The 22535-nt window shown below is 39.8% G+C and overlaps 1 protein-coding gene across 1 annotated transcript in view; it reads left to right on the forward strand.

Annotated features, from left to right (window-relative positions):
• srpk2 (SRSF protein kinase 2) overlaps positions 1 to 22535 on the forward strand; it is a 46840-nt gene that overhangs the window by 19846 nt on the left and 4459 nt on the right. The window contains exons 2-13 of the mRNA XM_022755948.1: positions 5372 to 5523; positions 8396 to 8504; positions 10011 to 10098; positions 10524 to 10611; positions 10748 to 10854; positions 12168 to 12333; positions 14618 to 14658; positions 15748 to 16063; positions 17914 to 18879; positions 20151 to 20251; positions 21015 to 21122; positions 21239 to 21308. Coding sequence (XP_022611669.1) covers positions 5372 to 5523; positions 8396 to 8504; positions 10011 to 10098; positions 10524 to 10611; positions 10748 to 10854; positions 12168 to 12333; positions 14618 to 14658; positions 15748 to 16063; positions 17914 to 18879; positions 20151 to 20251; positions 21015 to 21122; positions 21239 to 21308 — 2312 coding nt within the window. The remainder of the gene's footprint in view (positions 1 to 5371; positions 5524 to 8395; positions 8505 to 10010; positions 10099 to 10523; positions 10612 to 10747; positions 10855 to 12167; positions 12334 to 14617; positions 14659 to 15747; positions 16064 to 17913; positions 18880 to 20150; positions 20252 to 21014; positions 21123 to 21238; positions 21309 to 22535) is intronic.

A 22535-nucleotide genomic window follows, 5' to 3' on the forward strand; every position in this document is an offset into this window, starting at 1 on the left:
TACGGTATTCCACTACAACACACACACACACACACACACACACACACACACACACACACACACACACACACACTGCACTAAGAGAAAAGGCACCAGACTTAGAAATAAAAGGCTTTGCTTAATATCATGTACCCACTGATCTTTTTTTTGAAAGTCATGCAAACATTTTAGTTGAATACCATTTTCAGTACAAACATTCTGTAATCCGTTGTTCTGATTGTGGCCTTTCTGGTTCACTTGTGCCTCAACACTTTTAATAAAGTTAGCTAATTAATTAGTTTTTATTTCCATGTCATCAAAAACAAACATTGGCCCTACACACAAGATTACAGTGACAAGGCACTGCTGTTTGTTAAACATAACACAAGAAGCGTATGTATGTGAATAACATCAAATTAATAGCAGGAGAAACACCAACATTTTATGAGCCTGAACCTCATCCTGACAGAGGGATGTTTCCTCATCGATAAATGGCAAATTTAAATGTATATATGAACAGCCAACTCGATTTATGTGCATCATCCATATCTACAATTTCTGTTTTTATCTTACTCAACAAAGTTCGCAGATTTTCATACTGTTAATTTGCCATAAAAATCAGTGTATACCAGCAGACTAATCTGCAAAAAACAAAAATGGCGACAGATCAAAACAGGTTAGTTGCTGTGTATAGGAGAGGTAGTAGAAATACACCCTCTGGTTGAGGAGGAAATTGCTGCTCTGAGTGTGCAAATTAGTGCCAATTAGTGGAGAAAATTGATTAGTTCACCTTTGACCGGAGGGAGGAATTAATCACTGCTGATTGGTTAGAATGCAACCCTGGACACTGTTCACTCCTCAGCAGCACATTTTAGAGTCACTGAGTTGAAATACTGATTCTAGTGGTTATTATTATAGTTGTACAAATTAGAAACCTGATATAAAACAAATTGGTACAAATAACTCTTTTTATTTTGGAGCCGCTAACCCAGATGTTACAGAGTGAATGAATAACTAAGTAACATAATCCATATGGATCCATGAGGTGATTTGCATCTTTAAAATAAGATAAAAAAAAAAAAAAACAGGGTGAGCTGGTTTCAGCCTCCTGTTTGTTCATACTGGTGTTTTCCACTTGCTCAGCACTAATGCTCTCTCCACCTCCACCTGTTCGTTGGTGTAATCTAAGGTGGAATGGCGCACAGCATTTATCAGTGCGGATCGATTCATGTTGATCAAAGCATCTTCCCACGTGCAGCTTTGTGTATAAAGGTTTTGTGTGTCGAATGTACTGATAGATTTAAGATGAGGCAAATCTTGCAAGAGCTCTTTGTCTTGTCAGGTTTTCCTCCCTGATTGTGTTCGTTCTGTTCATTTTTTTTTTTTTTCTCTGCCTGTCTCTCCTCTGGGAAGCCTCGTTCTCTGTTTCTGTTTTTTTCTGTCTGCTCTTTCTGTTTTTCTCTGCCTGTGTCTCTGTTTTGTTCTGACTGCTCTCTCTGCTTGTCAGTCTGCTGCTCTCTTTCTGTCTTTCCCCCTCTCTATTTTTCTCTGTCTCTACTCATATTTGTCTCTGTCTCTCTCTCTCTGTTTGTCTCCGTCTCTTTCTGTCCGCTGAATGTTTTCTTTTTCTGTATGTCTCTTACCTGTCTCTCTATGTCTGTCCGTCTCCCTGCTTCCGTTTCTGCCTCTCTCTTTGGTTGTTGGGTTCTATTTCTCTCTGTATCTGACTTCCTTTTTCTTTCGTGCCCACCTCTCTGATTCGGAGTCTTGCTCTGCCTCATTCCTCTTTATCTCCACCTCTTGCTTTCTGTTTTCTGTCTGTTCGCCCGCTCGATTCCTCTTTATTCTGTCACCGTCTCTCCTCTGCCTGTCTTTCAGACTGTGGCGTCGCTGCTATCTTAATGTTTTTGCTGCTCGGCTTGTGTCCAGAAAGTTATGGGGGGGCTAAGTGTTCGTACAGCCAATGGCAAGATGAGCCGTATAAAAGCACTGAGCTTATAGACGTGATGTATGACACCCTACGTGACTGCTTTGGTAAAGAAGCAGCATCCTACTGCAAGGACACAGCCCTCTGCTGCCTGCCTGCCTGCCTGCCTGCGCGTGCGCGCGCGTGTGTGTGTGTGCGCGCCGCGTAAATTGTAAAATAGAAATTAAATCTCAGTGCCAAGTTATCTTCTGTCCTTAGCTGCTGCACTGGAAGAACCATTGCTTGCATGTGTCTGTATGTGTGTGTTGGCCTTGCCACCACGTTAACACTTTGTGTCCTGGATCCCCCCCCACCACCACCACCACCACCCTCCCCATTTTTGCTCTGCAGTTGCCATGGGAACGCACCAAGAGCCTCCATCATGTGTCTGCGCCTGTGACCACAATTAAATATTAGCTCACAAGCCCTGGCTTTGTGTGTTCATGTGTTTATATTTTTTCTGTCCTAATTTAGCTTTTGATCATGTTGCCGGTGCTGTGATGTGACGCTGAATAAGAAGCGCTTGTCAAACTCTCTTAGGCTCAGCTTCCACAGAGAGTTGTCTGATTCAGTCTTGCAGAGACACACAGGAGTTGAAACAGACGGAGAGCAGGAGGTGAAGATGGAGTCATTATACGGAAATGTTTGATTGATTGTATACTTCGATCTTTTTCCTTGAATGAATGAATTTGAGAGCTATATTCTCACCCCCCAAGAAGACCACATGTTGTTTTACTGTACATCGAGTCCATATATTACAGGCTTGATATGCGGTAACTCAGCTGAGGTAAAAGAAATAATATCACTGTGAAAATATCCTTCAAGTTTTATTTTCCAAAAACGATAAATGTGAAAGAATTTGTTGTACAACATTGTTCCAGTGCCGCACTATTCAGGTAGTGTGTACTTAAACTCATGGTACAGTGACTTGTTAAGAAAATGTATGGTGGCCCTGAGTGCCCAATCCAATGCAAATTAAGAATACAGCTTCAAGGTAGTCAGCTTTAGTGAGTTTCTGTATTTGGTTGTGTTGGCTGTGTTTGCAGCGTGTTTCATTATACTGCATACTCTGTGTGTTGCCAAGTCAGTGAATGTGTTTTGTTTTTTGTTTTTTTTTAATGCTGTGCATGTGTTAGTCTGTGTCTCTCTGCGTGTGTTTTCTTAAGTTCCAAAGTGCCATACAGTAGTTTGCAGTGTCCTGACACAAGTAGCACAGCGGTGGTGGGACCAGGATGTTGTAGAGGTTCGGTGGGATCCTCCCAAAACAGAAACGTTACAGACATGTTCCCAAGTTCTCCACAAATAGCCATGAGTGCTATGGCAACGTCCTAAAGCAAAACACTGAATGCCCTGCCTGATCAATCATTGTAAGTCACCCTGGATAAGAGAGCCAGCTAAATGCTAAAGTGTAGCCAGGCTTGAAGAAGGAGGCAGTCTGTTCTCTGCAGCCTATTTAATGTTTTCCCTCTCACGGGATCAGTTCCATTTTAGACAAGGGCAAGGAAGTGGAACGAGGCTGTGAAGTGAAAGGGTCGACCACTGAGATGAACCCTGATCAAGTCAAATCAATGCATTGATCTGTCATTGTAGATATTCTGTTTATTATTACCTCCGCCAAGGGGGTTATATTTTCACGTATCAGCATGTCTGTTGGTTTGTTTGTTTGTCTGCAAGGTTACGCAAAAAGTACTGAACCAATTTGCATGAAGGATGGGGGAGGGGAGGGGAGGGACAGAGGACAGGGAAGAATCCATGAAATTTGGTGTTGATAAGGTTAATGGGATGGATCGAGGAATTTTTTTTATCGCTTACCTTAAATTTGCGAGATTTCTCAGGGAATAATGCCTTAATTTTGATGTAAAAAAATCAGACATATCTATGGTGTTGAGATCTATGAGTTTGTACAGTTGGGTGCAGATCCAGATCATAATCTGGATCATTTTCTTCCACCAGATCCAGATTATTATCTGGAAGATGTTGTTGAATGAAGAAAATGTTTGGCCTCGGTGGAGGTATGCGCCTCCACTGAACGCCATTCAGCTTGGATACCGCAATCAAGATCGCTATTGTTTTTACAATAAACAAATTGTTTTGTTCCACATTTTTCCAGGATAAGAAGTTGTTTTCTGTCTGATTTTGGATGGTGTCCATGTTTCTGCTGATTCATGTCTGAGGTGACGGGTGGGTGTGGATTAGTTCAACCTGACTGTCTCTGAGCTGCAAACAATATCAGCCCATGAACCAGCTGCAGTTATATTTTGGACTTTTTCTGACTCCATTTAGATTTGTTATCACAAATTTCTCACATTGTCTCGCAATTGTTATGATGAATGTCAACTTGTTGAGTCTTTTTCAAATATGTCACAGCATTTGATCTTAAGTTCCTGAAAACGTAAATACCTTAGATAACATTCCTTGTTGTAACACAATGAAATAATCAAAATCAATGTTACTACTTCAAGGTTAGGACTGGTATTGAGACAGTAGTGTGGTAATTATCACATATTTAATTTTGCTATTCATTTTACTGTGCCTGGCTATGATCACTAACAAGACCTCTCTCTCTTATGGTTTGCTTACTTACTGTAGGCAACGCAGGAATATCCATCATGTTTGAGAAGTGGTTGTGGATGTGGCGAGATCCTTTTTGATTTTGCTTGTTCTTGGCTAAATCTTTAGCGCTGCACTTTCCAGACATGACTTGTTGATTTTATTGTGCAGAAAATGAAGAAGGGGCTTGTTGTACATTTTAAAAAAAAGCTTAGTTCCAGACCAACTTAAAACTAATAGATATTTAACTAAGCATGGTCTGTGAGTGGACTTGGTCTTCCTCTTCTAGAAAATGCTTGAATAGATATCAGTTAGCTGGGTTCAATTGGCCTCTTCTTAATTGTTTATATTTCACACTTTCATTTTCATGATATATGATATATTACTGTGCAGAGGACGTCTGAGTCTTTGTTTTTTGGGCAGTTTTTGCATGTTATTCTTTATTTGTTCAGCAACATTAGATATTGATGGTCATGCCAGCTGTAGTTCATCTTTTATTTATTCCAAACAAAGATATGCAGCACGTCACTCCTGAGCCTTTTTTTTCTCTGTAGAAAAGACCTGTCTGACACAAAGTGTTCAGAACAACAAATGTAAAAGCTTTCATGAACTCAGCACCGGATGAATCACTGTTAATGATGCCAGTCAGCAGCACACACTTGAAGAGATGACATTTATATATATATAGCGAAATATTGCAAGTCATTATTTTGGTATTAGTCATCTGCTCTTAAAGCCCAGTCTACAGTCGCGCTCGCTGTGAGTCACGGCTCGAAAATCTTCAAATATGTCAAAGTATATTGTTCAAGCTGGGATTTCCTGTGAGAAAGTTACCCGAGAGGTTACCTGACTTTCATCCCACTCTTGTGTTTGCAGGCCTGAGACCCAGCAGAAAGCCCCAGTGAGTGCCCCTCCTCCCCCGCCACCCCCTCCGCCTCCCCCTGAGCCGGCAGGGCCTCCAGAGCCGGAGGAGGAGATCCTGGGCTCCGACGATGAGGAGCAGGAGGACCCCGCAGACTACTGCAAAGGTCAGAACCACACACACACACACACGCACACACACGCACACACACAAACAGACAAACAGACAGACCACGCACACTGAAGCCAGTCTGTCCCAGCCCATTACTTCCACTCTCCACATCTGTCGTCCAAGGCTCAACAATGGCTGCCCTGTCTCACACCGTCTCCTCTGTCTGTCTCTGTCTGTATTTCCTCCTCTTTCCCCCCTCCATCCTGACGGGATTTGCAGGGGTGTCGCTCTAGCCATCAGTGTGAGACGCTCAGTAGTTGTGACACCAGCATTTCAAGGTTGTTTGGCTGTTGCCAGAGAGGAGCGGCAGACTAGTTTCCTGCAGAGGCTCAGGATGCCAAAGGCTGCACTGTCTGCTCAGAGGTTCATTTTCATCATAACACAGCTTCAAAAAAATTTATATATATATTCGATCAGTTCAAATATACCATGATGTATTTTAATCGTATGCTATAATACATCACGAAGAATCCATTTTTGTAGCTGGTTTATATCTCATTGTATAGGAAAACACCTGATTCTTCAGATGTTATCTTGAAGGAAGCACGGCCACACTGTCAGACCTCACATGAGTAAGATGAAAGACTAAAAGAGAAGAGAAAAATCAAACCACTGCTACGTGTTTTGCAGCTTCCTGTTAAAAACAGTCGATTTTTAAGATTATATTCATAAACCCTTTTATTTGTTCTCTCTTTTATTTATTTATGGCCATTTTATGAACTTTAAAAACCTTATGATGAACTCTGTAACTACACAGAAGTGCATACGCTGTCGTAGCAGTGGTAGTAGTCTTTGTAGTTTTCTGCTTGGTAGTCTTGGCCTGCCCACTCTTCTTGTGTGTCTGTGCTATTTTACTTGAAACTACACAACTTACCAAGTTTGTGTTCAATAAAACACACCTACAACTGTGTGTAACCCTGGCAAGCTGCACTCCTCTCTCTGCCAGCTGGAAGTGTCATTGTGGCAAGAACAAAGAGGAGTTTGATGTCTCGTTCAGTTCGTCATATTCAGCTCCAACATTACAAACAATTACAGAACTTTTTTTTTTTTTTTTTTTAGTTCAGTATACAAGACTATACACTGTAGCTCAGCAGCACCTGTGTACTTCAGTGAGTAGTACTGCTTAGATAAACTGTATTTCTGATTCTATGAATTTCTATATAAGTGTGCATAAAAATAAAAATAAAGCTGCCACTGAAGTTACAGTGTAAATTTTGATGTCCTGTATACATAAACTTTCATGGCGTGGCCTTTCAGTACGGTCTCTGTCATGTTCTTTCTTTTTTTGTGCACAAGCCCAAAAATGTCAGACACAAAATGAAATATTTACTGTTCTTAATCCCCCATGATCACAGTCGTGACCCTGGTTTCCTCTGAAAGGGAACTTTTAGGATGTTTGCTGTCATAAAGTCAGAGTTACTCTAAATGATAATGAACCTTGCAGATAAATGTGCGGAATAAAAATGTTCTTTTCTTTCCTTCTTTTCAGTCACGCTGTTCAGTTTTGTAAACAGTCCTGTTATAAAATAAGCAACTGTTGCCACAGTGATGTTAGGATCTTAAAATGGTTTACACTAATAGAACCATGTAGAACTTCATCAATAATCTCATTAAGACCAAGATCTCTTTTGCTAGATAGAATCATGGGGCTTTGTGCTTTTTAACAATTTTATTTTGTCAAGACTGAGTTAATACAATATAATATAATATAATATAATGTGATATACTGTACTCATGTTTCCAGGACAGAGGCACAGTGTGTACAAAAATGCACAGTTGAGGATACAGTATGTTTTTATCCCGGACTGGAGTTGAAAGGGTTTCACCTGCTACACACGTGCAGCGCTGTATTACTCACATTTATCAAAGACAAGTCATATTTGGTCAGTTGTAAATAACACTCATTGTTCACTCAGGATGCAACAAACAATTATTTTCATTACTCGTTTAATCGTGTTGCCTTGTAAATACCAGAAAAGAGTGTAAAAATGTCCATCATAATTTTTCAAAATCAAAGGCGATAGTTTCTGATCATAAAATAATCTGCAAATTCTCACGTTTTAGAAGCTGGAAACAGCAAATATTTGGCATTTTCACCTTAAGAAATACTGTGATTAATTGATCAAAATAGTTGTGATTTACATTCATTTGCCAATTTATTAGATACACATAGTTAAAACTAATGACTAATACAAGAGCGTGTAATACTGTAAATCCTACCTTTAGGAAGTAATGTTTAGTTTTTGATAAAACTGCTTTTGCAATTATTTGATAAAGGAAAAATGTTCCACAACATACCATTATAACTGAAGCATTGTGGTGCTACGGAGATGTCCTGACCAACAAATCATATTCTCCAGATGTAAGATAAATTGCGTGCTTGGCACAGTCCCCAGCAAGAAATCATATCATCATTTTTATTCTTTTCAGTGAAAATGAAATGCAAGAATTACCATTCCTGCTAAAATTGTGTCTCATCACAATTGCAATGTGATTTTTTATTTTTTTTATTTTTTATTTTGCACGTCATTCAGTCCTAGTTCCGACTTTTTCCACAACACGTTCAAGAAATTTTTTAGTCTCTTAATCGTCACTTCACTTGATGCTGCAGATACCTGCCACTGGAAATGTTTGTGCTGTACTTTCCATCTGCTCCTTCCTTTTTCGGTTGTAAAACACTTCTCTCCTGTCACATGTTCTGTGTGTTTGACCTCCCTCCCTCTGCCTCATGCTCTGCCTCTGTTTGTTACTCACTAATGGATTACATGTCATTGCCTGGTTATCTCTCGCAGTCGCCTGTAACCTTCATCTTCTGTCTCTCTCTGTCTCTCTCTCTCTCTCTCTCTCTCTCTCTTTATCTCTCTCAGGAGGGTACCATCCGGTGAAGATCGGGGATTTGTTCAATGGGAGGTACCATGTGATCAGGAAGTTGGGGTGGGGCCACTTCTCCACCGTATGGCTGTGCTGGGACATACAGTGAGTCACACACACACACACACACACACATACACACACACACACAAATACACATTTATAGTACAGCCAGTACAGCATAGGCTTTTAAATTCTGCTTCACGCCGCTTTCATGCACATACACATTCACCACTAACACGTCATGACCCAGAAAAAGCACTCAAGGTGCACGTAGTCGTCCCCTTCACCTTGCTCTCATAGAAACACACACACACGACATCAAATAAACCACACATGCACCTGTTGACAGGATCTGGCATGTCACCACGACAACGGTTGCAACCCAGACCACCGTGTACTAGCACCAAAGCCGTCCATTTGCACTATGATGTTGTTTCTATGTTTACATGGCAACCAGGGAGGATGGATGACACTGTCATCAACCCAGTGTCACCTTTCAACGACTCACACACACATACACACACAAACTCAATTACACTAATGGCGGTCATAAACTAGTGAGTTGGAGATGTATTACTTTACAGTTAGCCCCAGTGCTTGACAAATGCTGGCCCTTGGTTTTATTCACTATGTCAATATCGACATAGAATCATTTTTCTCACTCTCCATTTGTCTTTTCTTGCTTCTTCTTTCTGTCATATATTTCAGATCTTTCACAACAGTTTTCATTTTTAATTCTTTCTCTCTTCCTTTATCTTTGAATTCATATCAATTTTAATTGATTTTCATTTGTATTACTTACCATATTCTGTTAATGTATTGTTCCTGTCACATTGTCTTATGTGTTATGTTGGCTGGTGTTTTGCACTTAATATATTCAGCATATTACAAAAATGCTTCCTATTTGTTGTTGACAGAGGTTTGCTTTAAAAGCAAACTGTAAAAGATAATTAACATTTTTTTGTCTATAAATTGTTGAGAAACATTGAGCCCAATATGATGTCTTCAAATTGTTATGAGCCACAGTCTGAAACACAAAGATATTTATTTTATATTGAGAGAAAAGCAACATGTTTTCACATTTGAGGAAACAAAGTAACATTTTGCATTTTCACTAATTTTGACTAATTGACTTTAACGATGAAATGATTGTCAAAATCACTGTTGATAATTTCTTGGTAAATTGGTTCATCAACTAATTGTTGCAGCAAAATCAGCAGCAGTTGTATTTGTTCTTAGAGTTACTGTGATATAATCACATGGGGCCACTCAAGTAGATTACAGAGTCACAATACAGTGACAAATATCTCACATGCATACCGTCAATTAGGAAACGTGTATATGTGGACTATGATAAGGCCAAAGCTGTGTGTCACTGGTATATCATTACATAATGTTGACATTAGTTCTTTGGGATAAAATGCCACATAGCTCATACATTTGCATTTCCAGCGTCAGTGTTGGCAGTGTGAATGGCCAGTTCAGGTGCCATTTTCATGTCTTTCACATAGACACATTACTGTAATTAGCGTTGCTTGCTTTAACAGCCTATTGGTTTGTGAGTCACTATGAAATGTGAATAATGTCTCTTTGTGTGTGTCTTTACAGAGTGAAGAACTTTGTGGCGATGAAGGTGGTGAAGAGCGCCCAGCATTACACAGAGACGGCCCTGGACGAGATCAAACTGCTGCGATGTGTGAGAATCTGAATCTGTTTGACTCTCTGCTGTTTCATTTTCCTTTGCTCTTTTTTTGCTTGTTCCTTTTTTCTTTGTCTTTCCTTTTGCCTTCTCCCTTCCATTTTTGCATCCTTCATCCTTCCATATCCCTTCCCTCCTTCTGTCCTCTCCTCTTTTCTTGCCTTCTTCTCTACCTCCTCGCTTCCCCTTCTTGAACCTTGCATCTCTCCCTGTTTGTCTTTCTGTTAATAAGAAACACCGACAATACGCTGGTCATTTATCTTGGATGGTGTGTGCAGAGGAGAGTCATCTTTGAATCAGTTTTTCAGCATCCTCATCTCCCACTTCCATCTCTGTTGTCTTCATCCTTTTCTCAGCTCTCTTCTTCTCGCTCCCTCTCCTCTCCCGAGTTTGCTTCATCTCATTGTCCTCTTGTCTCTCAGGTGAGAGAGAGTGACCCCATCGACCCCAACAAGGACATGGTAGTCCAGCTGATAGATGACTTCAAGATATCTGGAGTCAACGGCATACGTATCCTGATCAAGTGTGTGTGTGTGTGTGTGTGTGTGTGTGTGTGTGGGGGTGTGTGGCTGCGCTTTTGTGAGTTTTATATGTATGTTTGAGTGACAGCGATATGATAATGTGAGTCCTTGACTCTCCATCCCAGATGTGTGTATGGTGTTTGAGGTGTTGGGTCACCACCTGCTGAAGTGGATTATTAAATCCAACTACCAAGGTCTGCCGTTGCCGTGTGTCAAGAGCATCATCAGACAGGTGAGGAGTAACACACACACACACACACACACACACACACACACACACACACACAAAATCTGGATAAATTATGGATCTAACCACTGCAGTCCAGTATTTGTAAAATCACACAGATTTTCATAAGAGTGACGGTGCATTAGAGGTCAAACTAGGTGACATATTTATTACATGAATGGAGTTGCATTCTTACTTCAGGATGATATTTTTACATTGGTAATATTAATAAAGATATAACGCACTCAGTGTGTTTTACACAGAATAGAAAAATATCATATACTGGCAACTTCACTGACTGTGCTGTATTTGTCATGTCAAACATGTGAAGGGGTGAGTCACTTCAATAAATAGCAGGCGAACAAACTGTCATAATATGGTACTCTCCAAATAGAAGTTACAAAATGCTAAATGCTTAAAGGAGTCCATGGTGTGTTTATTAACCGTCTCTCTTCTGATATAAGAACCATTTAAACATGGGAATCAATGTGGCAGATCATTTGACATTACAGTAGCTATGTCAAATGGTTGAGCTGATGTTTTTGACAGGATTTATTTAAAAAAAGAAAAAAAACAGATACACCTACATAGTTGGTAGTATTCCACTTCTTCTGAGAAGCAGTGATACTTTATTTTACTTTATCTTTGAGAATTAGGAATTAGAAAAAGTAGGTTTGTGTTTCATGAAACAGGCATGTGCACTGTAGTACAGAGACATAAAGTATTTCTATCTATAATTCCTTGGAGGTTAAGAAAACATTTGCTTGCTTAGAGATGGACTTTGAAAGACTAGGAGAAAAGAGAGGAAGAAAAAGGTGGATAAAGAAATAAAGAAATACATGTTAAGAGTAGAGGACAGACTCAAGAAAGCACAGTGCTAAGACCTTCTAATACAGTGCATGGCATTGTGCACTTCACACTTCACACTTCAGTACCACTGCCTTCCTAATAAGACGCAGGACTTTCAGGCATTTTCCCCTCAGCCACCTGATGAGCATGTGAACTCGCTGAGCTATTTCAGCGACTGCCAGCCTCTCGCTGCTCAAAAGACGAGCCGAAGATGAGTAGAAATTAAATGAGAGTGTTTTTCCGCTTCAATCTCAAAGCCTCTGGACAGAAACAAATGAGAGAAACAGTGAAACAAAAACATCAACAGCCTTTCCTCTCTGCCCTCACAGAATGGCAAGCATCGGAGGAATGGCTAATTTGTCTCTGAGAAGGAGAGTGAAGAATACGAACTGAGCAGGCCATCTACGATTAAACAAGAAGTGTGCGTTTCTGTAATAAAATTGTGTCTGTTTATCTGATTGTGTTTGTAGGTCCTGCAGGGTCTGGACTACCTCCACACAAAGTGTAAAATCATCCACACGGACATAAAGCCAGAGAACATCCTGATGTGTGTAGATGATGCTTTTGTCAGGCGCATGGCGATGGAGGCAACCGAATGGCAGAAAGCTGGAGCCCCGCCGCCGTCCGGATCAGCAGGTAGGGACACACCAACACTCGTGTTTAATATATTTTAAAGGCATAATTTGACATTTGTTTTCTTGCTGAGAGTTATCATTGTCATGTCTGTTAGATGAATATGAAGCTGCAACTGGTTATCTTACCTTAGCTGGAAACAGGGGGGGAAACAGGGTGCCTGGCTGTGTTCACAGGTAACACAATCCAAAACAAGAAACACTCTGGCACATAACCTCCGTAAAACCCAGGTGGGGGTAACAAAGTAAGTAGAACCCCTGCAAAAGACTGACAGGCAATCTGGTGAAACATTTCCACTTTTTCAACTGGGATATTCTACTAAAATATGAGGTTGTACAGGCATTTTTTCTCTGTTGGTGTGTCACCTTTTTCCACTTCTGAACTGATTTGATGTTTGAGGTTGAGCATCCAACTGGAATGCACACTTGTTTTTCCATTTTTTTGATTATTTATGAAGGTTTTCTCCCAAACTTTGCTTCCAAATTCCAAAAGTGAAATAAAGATAAAAAGTAGAAATGTTGGCAGCAGCATAGCTCCGCAAAAACCCAGTATGCAGTGAAGTCTGCTGGTTTGGTGCTAAGCTTTTTCATCTAAATTTAGAGAAAGGAGAGGCTTATAATGCATGTAGCTGGTAAACATATTTGATTTGAAATCTGTGTTTATAATAAATGGAATAAATTATGAGTCATCAGTACTGTAATACATTTTTTTTTCCCTCTAAACGATCATGTTTAATATTGAAATGCGCGGTAAAGAAAAAGGATTCTCACAGAAGCCTTTTGTGCTTCTCGCTACTTGCCTTTTTTTTTTATTCTTTTTTTTTTTTATACTACACACACATTTTCTCGTCTTTTCATCTCCTGTCGCCAAGTTCTGCCACTGAAACAAATCAAGTTCTTAAAGAACAGTCTTGACGAACTCGACATGAACCCTGTCCCCTTCGTGAACCCCTCCCCATCCTCCTCTTATGAGCTGTCAATTGCTTGCATCAGCCAATAAAGTGTTTTTGAGCCTTAGGGTCACCAATTATACTTCTTACATTTCTACACAATTAAAGTCAGGCACAAAACCTTCAACTGTCAAAAGAGAGGGGTTCAAATATGTCTGTGACTGAAGAGACAAAATGAATAAAATGTTTTGTCATAAACACAAGAGCAGAGGTGGTTAATAGCAAAATGTCTTTTAATATATGCTTTTACTGTTTGAGAAGACAATATAAACAAGACTGAAGCCTCAAAGGTAACATATTTTGGGATGTTTGGATTAAAATGAGCTTATTCAGGAAGATTTTTGGTGAACAGAAAAGCTGAGCTGCTAAACTGGAACATCGGGAGTGCTGTAGTTGACACTAAAATCAATCAATCAGTCAAAATGTTTTTGTGCACCACCGTATCTGTGATTGTACATATATATACATACATATATATTAAAGACTGATCATTTTTGGTCAGAAAATATGTTTGGAAATGGACAGGACTTATATTTATATTAAAGGTCCAATATTTTACACTTTTACAGTGTTTTATTGGAAGTTTTGATATCTATATAAGAAGATATATTTGTGGTTTTTAGTAGCCTACAAAAAACCATCTCAGTGTAGTTTCTCTACTCTCAGGCTTCTCTTTGGAGCTGTAGTAACGAGAGCTCGGTAAGCCAATCAGAAGAGAGGAGGCTCTGAGCCTCTCTTCTGATTGCCTCACTGTTTTCAGACTGATCAAAGCTGATTGCAGTTTAACACTCAGGGAAACCAAACCCTGCAAGGTTGGATGGTGGGCTGATTGCTTTGTTGTGACATCACAAAGTTACAGAAGTCCTCACGGCTCGTTTTAAGGCTCAGTGTCTGAATACAGGCTGTGTGCATTTCTCTGTGGACTGAGAACTTTGATACTTCCACAGTATTAATATAGAACCTTGACCTGCTTTATAATAAAAAAAAAGACATGGACATCTACCTTTATACAATGTGGGACCTTTAATTATCACTCTACTGTTACTCTTTTGAGGTTTCTTGATTCAAGTGAAAGTGGTCTGAGAAGAATAATAATTAATATAATGGATCTGGAAAAAGCGTGAAGATCTATTTCTTCATTTGTTTGCAAATTTCTCACCTCACCTATGGATTCTGTATGTATCAAGTCTTTAATGGGAGAGAGAATACATAACCTAATGATTTATCATCCAGGAGAGTAGGATATTGAACGTAGTGTTGAACTCCGTTGTATGACGCATTGACGTCGGTGAGACTTTGAAGCCCCTGATTGTTGTTGTTTTTCTTTCTGTCTGTCAGTTAGCACAGCCCCTCAGCTCAAACCGGTGAGTACAACAGATGTGAGTATGAAATAAGAGAAACGCAAACACACACAAACATAAACACGCACGCAGACACAGAAACACAAAAGTGAAAAACAAGACAGATGCCTGTAGAGCCTTTCAAACTGTTCGATGTGTTTGTCACAATTGCTAGGGAGACAGGGAAGATACTGAGTGCACCACAATATTAAAATGTATAAATACTCACAATGCCTAATTAGCATTTTTTTGAATAGTACATAGAACGTCAAGAATATTGTATTACATGCAGTTTCTTTTTCCATTTCCCTATCAGACAAATTTTATGAAAATTAACTATGACAAAACATATAGTTGTTGTCCTGTGAAAACTATGTATCTCCAAGCTAAAAAAGAAGAGATATGGCCCTGTTTTCAGGTTTTCTGCTTTAATCTACTGTTTCTGTAACATTAACTATCTCTAATCAAATAAAAAGATGTCCTTTGTTATTGTTTATTAAGTTTATCACTTCCAAAACTCAGCTTAAATGTGTCATCAGGACTGCGTGGGTGTGGTTTGATTGAATTTGATTGACAGTAGTCTAGCAACATAAGCAAACAGCCCCACAGCTCTCGGCAGAAGGTGATTCAGATGTTTCTAAATCCTGATTGGTGCAGGAAAGAATTAGACTTCACCTTTTTCGAACTGAATCCCAGCCACTTCAAACAAGTGAGAAGAGCAAAAACAAATACAGAAATCTCTCATGAAGTCTCTCAGAAAATGTGTGTTCATGCACAACTCTATCAGAGTAACAAGCAGATGAACAACCAGGTTTTGGGTGCCTTTCAGAAGTAGAAGAATTTTCTGGAGCCATAAAGGAATCTTTTATCCTTTGGTTTAGCTGGAAAATTCAAAATTACCAAATTTTGAGCTGCATGGTTTTCATTGGACAGCAATGATATGCTCTATTTAAAATGTACAAATATTCTATCAACATACAGTGGAAGTTTTAGTTGACAAATCATATCCTACCATTCAAATAAGTATCAAAACCTTTTATTCCTTAAATGCCTCTTTTTCATGCTTTTGTTTTTTTGCCTCGCTTGTGACTCTCCCTCTCCCTCTTCTGCCCTGTGTTTGTCTCTCAGGTGGGGAAGATCTCCAAGAACAAGAAGAAGAAGCTGAAGAAGAAACAGAAGCGGCAGGCAGAGCTGCTGGAGAGGCGGATGCTGGAGATTGAAGCCCTGGAGAGAGAGGCCGAGAAGAAGGAAGAGAGAGCCAAAGAAGGGGGGGAGAAAGGGGCGCTCGAACACAACCGGTCCTCGCCGCTGCAGCCACCGCCACCGGGTCCAAGCATGGCCCTGGGAGAGAGCGACGAGGATGACGATGATGAGGAGGACGGGGAAGACGAGGAGGAGGAGGGAGGAGAGAGGGAGAGGCCCATTAGGTTGACTAATCATACGTGTGAGTCATGTGATCCTGAGTTTTCTCTAATATGTTAAATACACGAGGCAGATGATTTGATAATTGATAATAATTTATTTGAAGAATGATCAGTGCCACTGTGCTCGTCTGTGGGAATCCTTCAGACTGAGTGAACTGAAATCACATGATCCCCTTAAATTTCTCTTGAAGAGATTTTTCTCTACACTGTACAGTGTAGTGTCCAGTACATATTGTGCATCACCATACTGCCGTCATGCTCGGGAGGCTTCGGACCCCTTAAAATAACCCTAGTTTCAGTGAAAATCAAACAACAATTCAGATTCAGGCTAGAAAAAAGTATCCTGTATTTCACAAGAAAAAAGATTCAGAAAAAAAAAAGTTTTTCTCTTATTCCTTTCGTTTGATGACCCCAACCTCCAAGTTGGGAAACACTTTTCCAGAGCTTCATTGAAATCACATGCCACAAAATGTCCTGGACATTATTTTATACACATTTATTCCCAGGATTAAACCTGGCATATTTGTTTTGGTTTTTTTTTTTTATTTTCTAATTAGAATTTAAAATGAAGTCCTGTGGATTTACCCAGTATTTGGCACTGCAACATGTATCTGAATGATTCTACAGTAGGACTGAAGACTCTAGTGCTGTTTTTATTGGCCTTCACGCAAGTGTTTCATGTACATGTTTTATTATCATCATGTTCTGTTTCTTGTTTGGTCTAAATCCCGGTTCAGAAGGTTGTTCACCCTGCCAAGAATACAGTTTAGTACAAACTGAAATTGGAGTTGGGCACTTCATGAGCCTTTGGCTTTTTGACATTTCCTGTCACATCTATTTTACTTTTATGCTGTTGTATAGACACAGAAAACTAAAACTGCCATTTTCAGTGAATTTGCTATATTTCCTCCTTACGGCGTTGTTTCCGACCTCTGAGTCACCACCTCAGCTTTGATTTGTTTAGCAGAACTGGACTCAACTTTGTCTGAACTTTAGCTGTTTTGTCTCAGCTTCAGCGAGACAAGTTGGCAATTCAGTCTGATTATCAGATTAACACTGTGAAGATTTAAAATCTTTTCTATTGGAAGCTTAAGGTGAAAAGTGGCGGTTTCAGCCTTAGGAAGCCCATTTTGGTTGAATCCTGTCTTTGACTCGACTTCTTGCACTTTGCATTCACTGACAGGCACTAGTTTGTTCTTTTTAGTTCATTTAACCCTCTTGAGGCTGAGGCATTTATCATTAATTTAAACAGTGGTGTACAATAACTTCTTATGCATACCCTTTGATTTAAGATAAAGCAAACATCGGCTCAGCCTGATCACGTGTTCTCGCAGAATGTTGGTTGAAGCTTTTAATTCAAGTGAGATCCACTGTGAAGGAAAAGTGATCAACATATGTAGGTTAGCTTGTACTTTTTTTTTTACTGTATTCAGGTTGTCAACAATCAGAAAGATGATTTTTTTTTTCCAAATCAAAGCAGTGGCTTTTACAGATCTGCAGCATGAGTGAGCGTGTGAGTACGTGTATGCAGCTTTGTGCAGTCTCTCTGTGAATGAATAGGAGGTGGATTGGCTCCAACAGCTCATCCCACACTAGACCCACTGTGTATGGGAGGCTAGGCTGATTCACAAAAAAACACACACACAAAAAAAAAAAAACAACACAGTGTCTCTCCGTCTCCCTCCTCCACCCTCTGTCTCTCCACCTTCTGTCTCTTTCATTCTTGTATTCTCTCCTTTACCTCCTCTCTCATCTTTATTCGCTTCTCATGCTGTTTTCCTCTCTGCCTACACTGTCTTTGATTGCGCTTATATCTCCTTCCCACTCACTTCCTCTCTTAACTGTTTTTCCTTATCTCTCTCCATGTTAGGCGCAGCACCTCCCCAGGAGCAGAGCGAGGTACCCCACATCACTGATGACGACCCCGACGAGGAGGAGGAAGACGACGACGATCCCACACCTGTCGCTGAAAAAGAAGCCCCCATTCCTCCCACCTCGGAGGAAGGTAGTGGAGAGCCAACACAAGCAGATGTGGAGGAAGAGGAGGGGGAGGAGGAGGAGGAGGAGGAGGAGGAGGAGGAAGAGGCGGCATTGAAAGGGACAGAGGATGAGAATGAGGAAGAGGAGGCGGAGGAGAAGGTAGAGCAGGAGGAAGAGGAAGAAGAGGAGGAGGAGGAAGGGGAGGAGGAAAAAGAGACTGAAAGAGAGGAGAATGCAACAGAGGAGCCAAAGAGTGAGAGAAAAACAGAGAAGGAGGCAGTGGTGGAAGAGGAGGAATCAAAGGAGCAGGAGCAGGGGGAGGATGAGGAGGACGAGGAGGAGGAGGAGGAGGAGGAGGAGGAGGAGGAGGATGAGGAGGATGAGGATGAGGAAGACGATGATGACGACACGACCACTGACCTCGTCACAGAACACACGTCCCCTATCAAACCCCACAACAACAAAACCAATTTGGCCAAAACCAACGGTCACGTATTGTTGGGTTCTGAGGGACTGAAACCGAACCCTGGCACCCCTCCGCCCCCCTCGCCCACCCCCGAGCCCCTCCTCTGCCCCCTGGTGGAGTCTGAGCTCAGCTACACAGACAGGGACAACTCTCTCAGCTCTGGTTATGAGATGTATAATGGCGAGCTGTGTGAACCGGGGTTGACCAACGGCTCCAGCGAACGCCATCTGGGCACGATGCCCCTCTTCCCTGACTTGCCCCTTGATCCTGAGCCGGGAAACCCCATGCCAGTTGGGACGGCAGACATCGGAGCAGGACCGTCGCCCAACAGCCCCGCTGCTGACCGCAGTCGTACTGTGTCATCCTCGAGTACGGGAGACACCCCCAAAGGTGAGACATGGTTATACTGTCTACTGTCGAATGTTTTATATGTTGCTGGGTTTTATCATCGCACTTCTACTCATTATATATATATTCTTTTATTTAACTTTATTTAATTCGCTGGTGTTTTATGATCCCTGATTTTATTTGCTTTGTAACTTTGTTAAGTGCTATATAGTTTATTTTTAAGTTTATTATTAGTATTATGTTACTATGTATTCACACATAATTACAGATTTACATACTTCATCAAAACATTATGGAGCCCCAAAGTGTTGAGTATAAAATAAATAATCACGTTAAATATATAAATGAACCAATAAATTGTGAAATATTATGTCACAATTTCTATTTTCATAATAGGAATTTTAGACATTTTTGTATTAGTATTGTATTGTATTAGATATTTAGTGTCAGTTTTTATTTCATAATGGCACTTTAATATAAAACATTTTTTCATTAGAAAATTATATAGATAAATGTGAAATGTTTTAATAGGAATGATTAAAAATGATGAAATAACATTTCATATGAGTTCATTTTTTTTTTTTTTTTTATAATTTTATAGGTTTATTTAGACACTACACAGTTTATTCCTGTGATTATTTACATGATAATGTATTTTAGTTTATTTAATATCAAACAGTTTAGGGTTTCATATTCAGTCATATTCAATTGTACAAAAAGATACATTTATAAAAACATATACACAAAAATATGTTTTAAAATATGGACGCGGCACAATATCGATTGGATACCACCTATCGATTCTATTCATCTGTAATTTTTAAATCAGCTTTGATCAACAAATGATTTTAAGCGGCCTGAATTCTTCTGCCAGCTTTTACCAGGTCTCCATTGAAAATGAAATTTTGCTGTAACTTGAATGGATAAAGAACAGAAAAAAACATAATGGTAAAAGGTCCACAGTTTGATAAGTTTGAAAACATGTCTCAGCAGGTACAAACACATTGTGAGATAATAAGATGAACCTTGTTTTATCGACACATTTTCTCAACCAAGTTATTAATTTCAAGTCTGTTTTCCAGTTCAATAACACTCTGAATACATGTCATGATACTTGCAGTGGGTTCTCATATGACACGAGGCCTGGAGAGTCCAAGGCTAAATTTCTCTTATTTGGATTCCTTGTTTAAAAAAGCCGAAGAGTCCCTGGTCTAGAATAAATGTCTATTAGGACATTAGAGTGTGTGAACTGTTCTTATTTTCGACTTATTCTATGCATTAACCCTTTATTCTCTCGCTCTGTTCCCTCTCAGTCAGGGCCAGAGCTGCAGACCTGCTGATCAACCCATTAGACCCACGCAACGCTGAGTCTATTCGAGTCAAAATTGCTGATCTCGGAAATGCCTGTTGGGTGGTAAGACACAGTGTCTGGAATTTGATATTATGTGATTTGAAGAATATTTTTTTAATACACAAGGTTGAAGGCTTTTTACATTTGGTTTAAAAACCTGATGGGATTTAGCTGCAACCAGTGGGTCACAGGCAGGCACCACCGCAGGGGCAAAATAGTCATTTATTTGAATAATTATTGACATTCAAACTCTTAGTTCCTGTAGTTTGTAAAGGTTGGTTTCACATGTTTTGCAGAAATTGTTTTATTTGGATATAGACATGGGCTATGTCAGATAATCTGTCTGGCCTGGAGGGTTTTATGGGGAGTTATTAACAAAAACATAAATACAGTCATAACAGTACTATCTGGGAGGTGTGGTTACTGTGGGTCTCACAGCTTCTGAAGTCCAGATGTTTGAAAGGAGAGTATCCTTTGGAGGAGGAGGAGAAGAAGAAGAAAAAGTGTAACAATAATGAAAATATTCCTGTTCAATATTTTGTGTTTGTTGCCCCCTGCTCAGGGTCAATTTGCAGGCAATTCCTAAATGGGAAGCAGAATGGCACAAGGTTACATGATGAAAGACAAAAGATAAATGAGATTTGATTAAACAAAAACTTTTGTCTCATTTCGTTCTTAATTTTAAAAACAATAAAAGAGATTTAGAGAATTTTGTTTGACAATTGCCACTGACAATTTGTATACAAACTTACATAAACCTCTCCTCTCCTCTCCTCTCCTCTCCTCTCCTCTCTTCTCTTCTCCTCTCCTCTCCTCTCCTCTCCAGCACAAGCACTTTACAGAGGACATCCAGACGAGACAGTACCGTTCCATTGAAGTCCTGATAGGAGCCGGTTACAGCACTCCTGCAGATATCTGGAGTACTGCCTGCATGGTGAGGAGAATACATACATATTGTATATACAGTGCATTACATACATAAACTATTCATTTTTTAATTAATCATACACACTCAGTATAGACTCAAGTATTGTACTGCTTCTCGTGCAGGCGTTTGAGCTGGCAACTGGAGATTACCTGTTTGAGCCCCACTCTGGAGAAGACTACTCCCGTGATGAGGGTGAGTATTTAAAATTACGATTCTACACATGTAAAATTTAATTTCCAAATATGGAAACATAGAAAACTTGCCATTTGTTATATGTATGATGTATATAGTTGTGGACTGTAGGCTTATTATATTTGGGATATTGACTTGAAGATGAAAAATAACTAGTAAAATTAGGAAAAGTGATCAATATACCATGGGAATGCCAAAGCAAAGTGTCTTAAATGTTTAACGAAACTGTTCTTATTAAACATTGAATGTATTTTCATGTGACGATTCGTGTTTTTGCGCTATTTAACCTCAACTCGCTTTGCAGATTTTCTCCATTGTTAAGATACAGTACATTTCTGCTAACTGTGCCCTAACATCACAAAGGAAGTGATGCATTTATCACCACTTTAAATGCATTTGCTTAACTTTTAATGATTGCACCATGGAGTCTAATGCTCACAATATTCCCAAGCTCGTTCCCCAAACAAAAATACTAGCAGCATAAATACAGTACACAAAATAAATTAGTTTTTTTTTATTTTTATTTAGTTTTCAGTTTTGTGTATCACTCTCTGTGATCAACTCTGCTGAAAAGGAAGAATGTTCTTCTTTCTTGTGGAAAACCCAAAGATTAATAATCACTTTGGGTTGCAACACCAGTATGTGATTTTGTAAAAGTTTTGAGAACACAACACAAATTTAAGCATGTGTTTGTTGTTTTGCAAGTGTGTCACCTATTCTCAAAAGTGGGGCTATTGTTTCTTACAATGCATCTGGACAATGGACAAAAACTGTAATAGATCAATCCTAATTGTGTTTTTAAATACAACGGCCTAGAGTGAGCTTAGTTAAAACTAGCCATCCCTCTCCCCAAATCCCCCTATCCACTGTCAACTGTAAATCCTGTCCTTTAATTCTGCTGCTATGCCTCCACTCATTTTCACCCCCTGTACACCTGAACCTGAATTGCTCAAATGTTATAGATACACAGAGATCTCACACAGCTCCCGTAACTGTGCTCAGTATCTGGACTTTTGCTGCATAACAGCAAATGGAAACATTTAATGGATTAAGCTTAAGAGCAACATGAGCCAGTTGTCCTGTGAGTATATGTGTATCTATATTCCGGTCACATGTTACATTACAGTCCCTATATTTGCATGTAGACTCCCGTCATTAACCTCACTTATTCTCTTTACTCCGTCTTGTGAAATACAACACATTTCCAAACTGTGCACCCTCATCTTC

The sequence above is a fragment of the Seriola dumerili genome, unplaced genomic scaffold (assembly GCF_002260705.1).
Source record: "Seriola dumerili isolate Sdu_G_001 unplaced genomic scaffold, Sdu_1.0 BDQW01000242.1, whole genome shotgun sequence".
Lineage (NCBI taxonomy): Eukaryota > Metazoa > Chordata > Actinopteri > Carangiformes > Carangidae > Seriola > Seriola dumerili.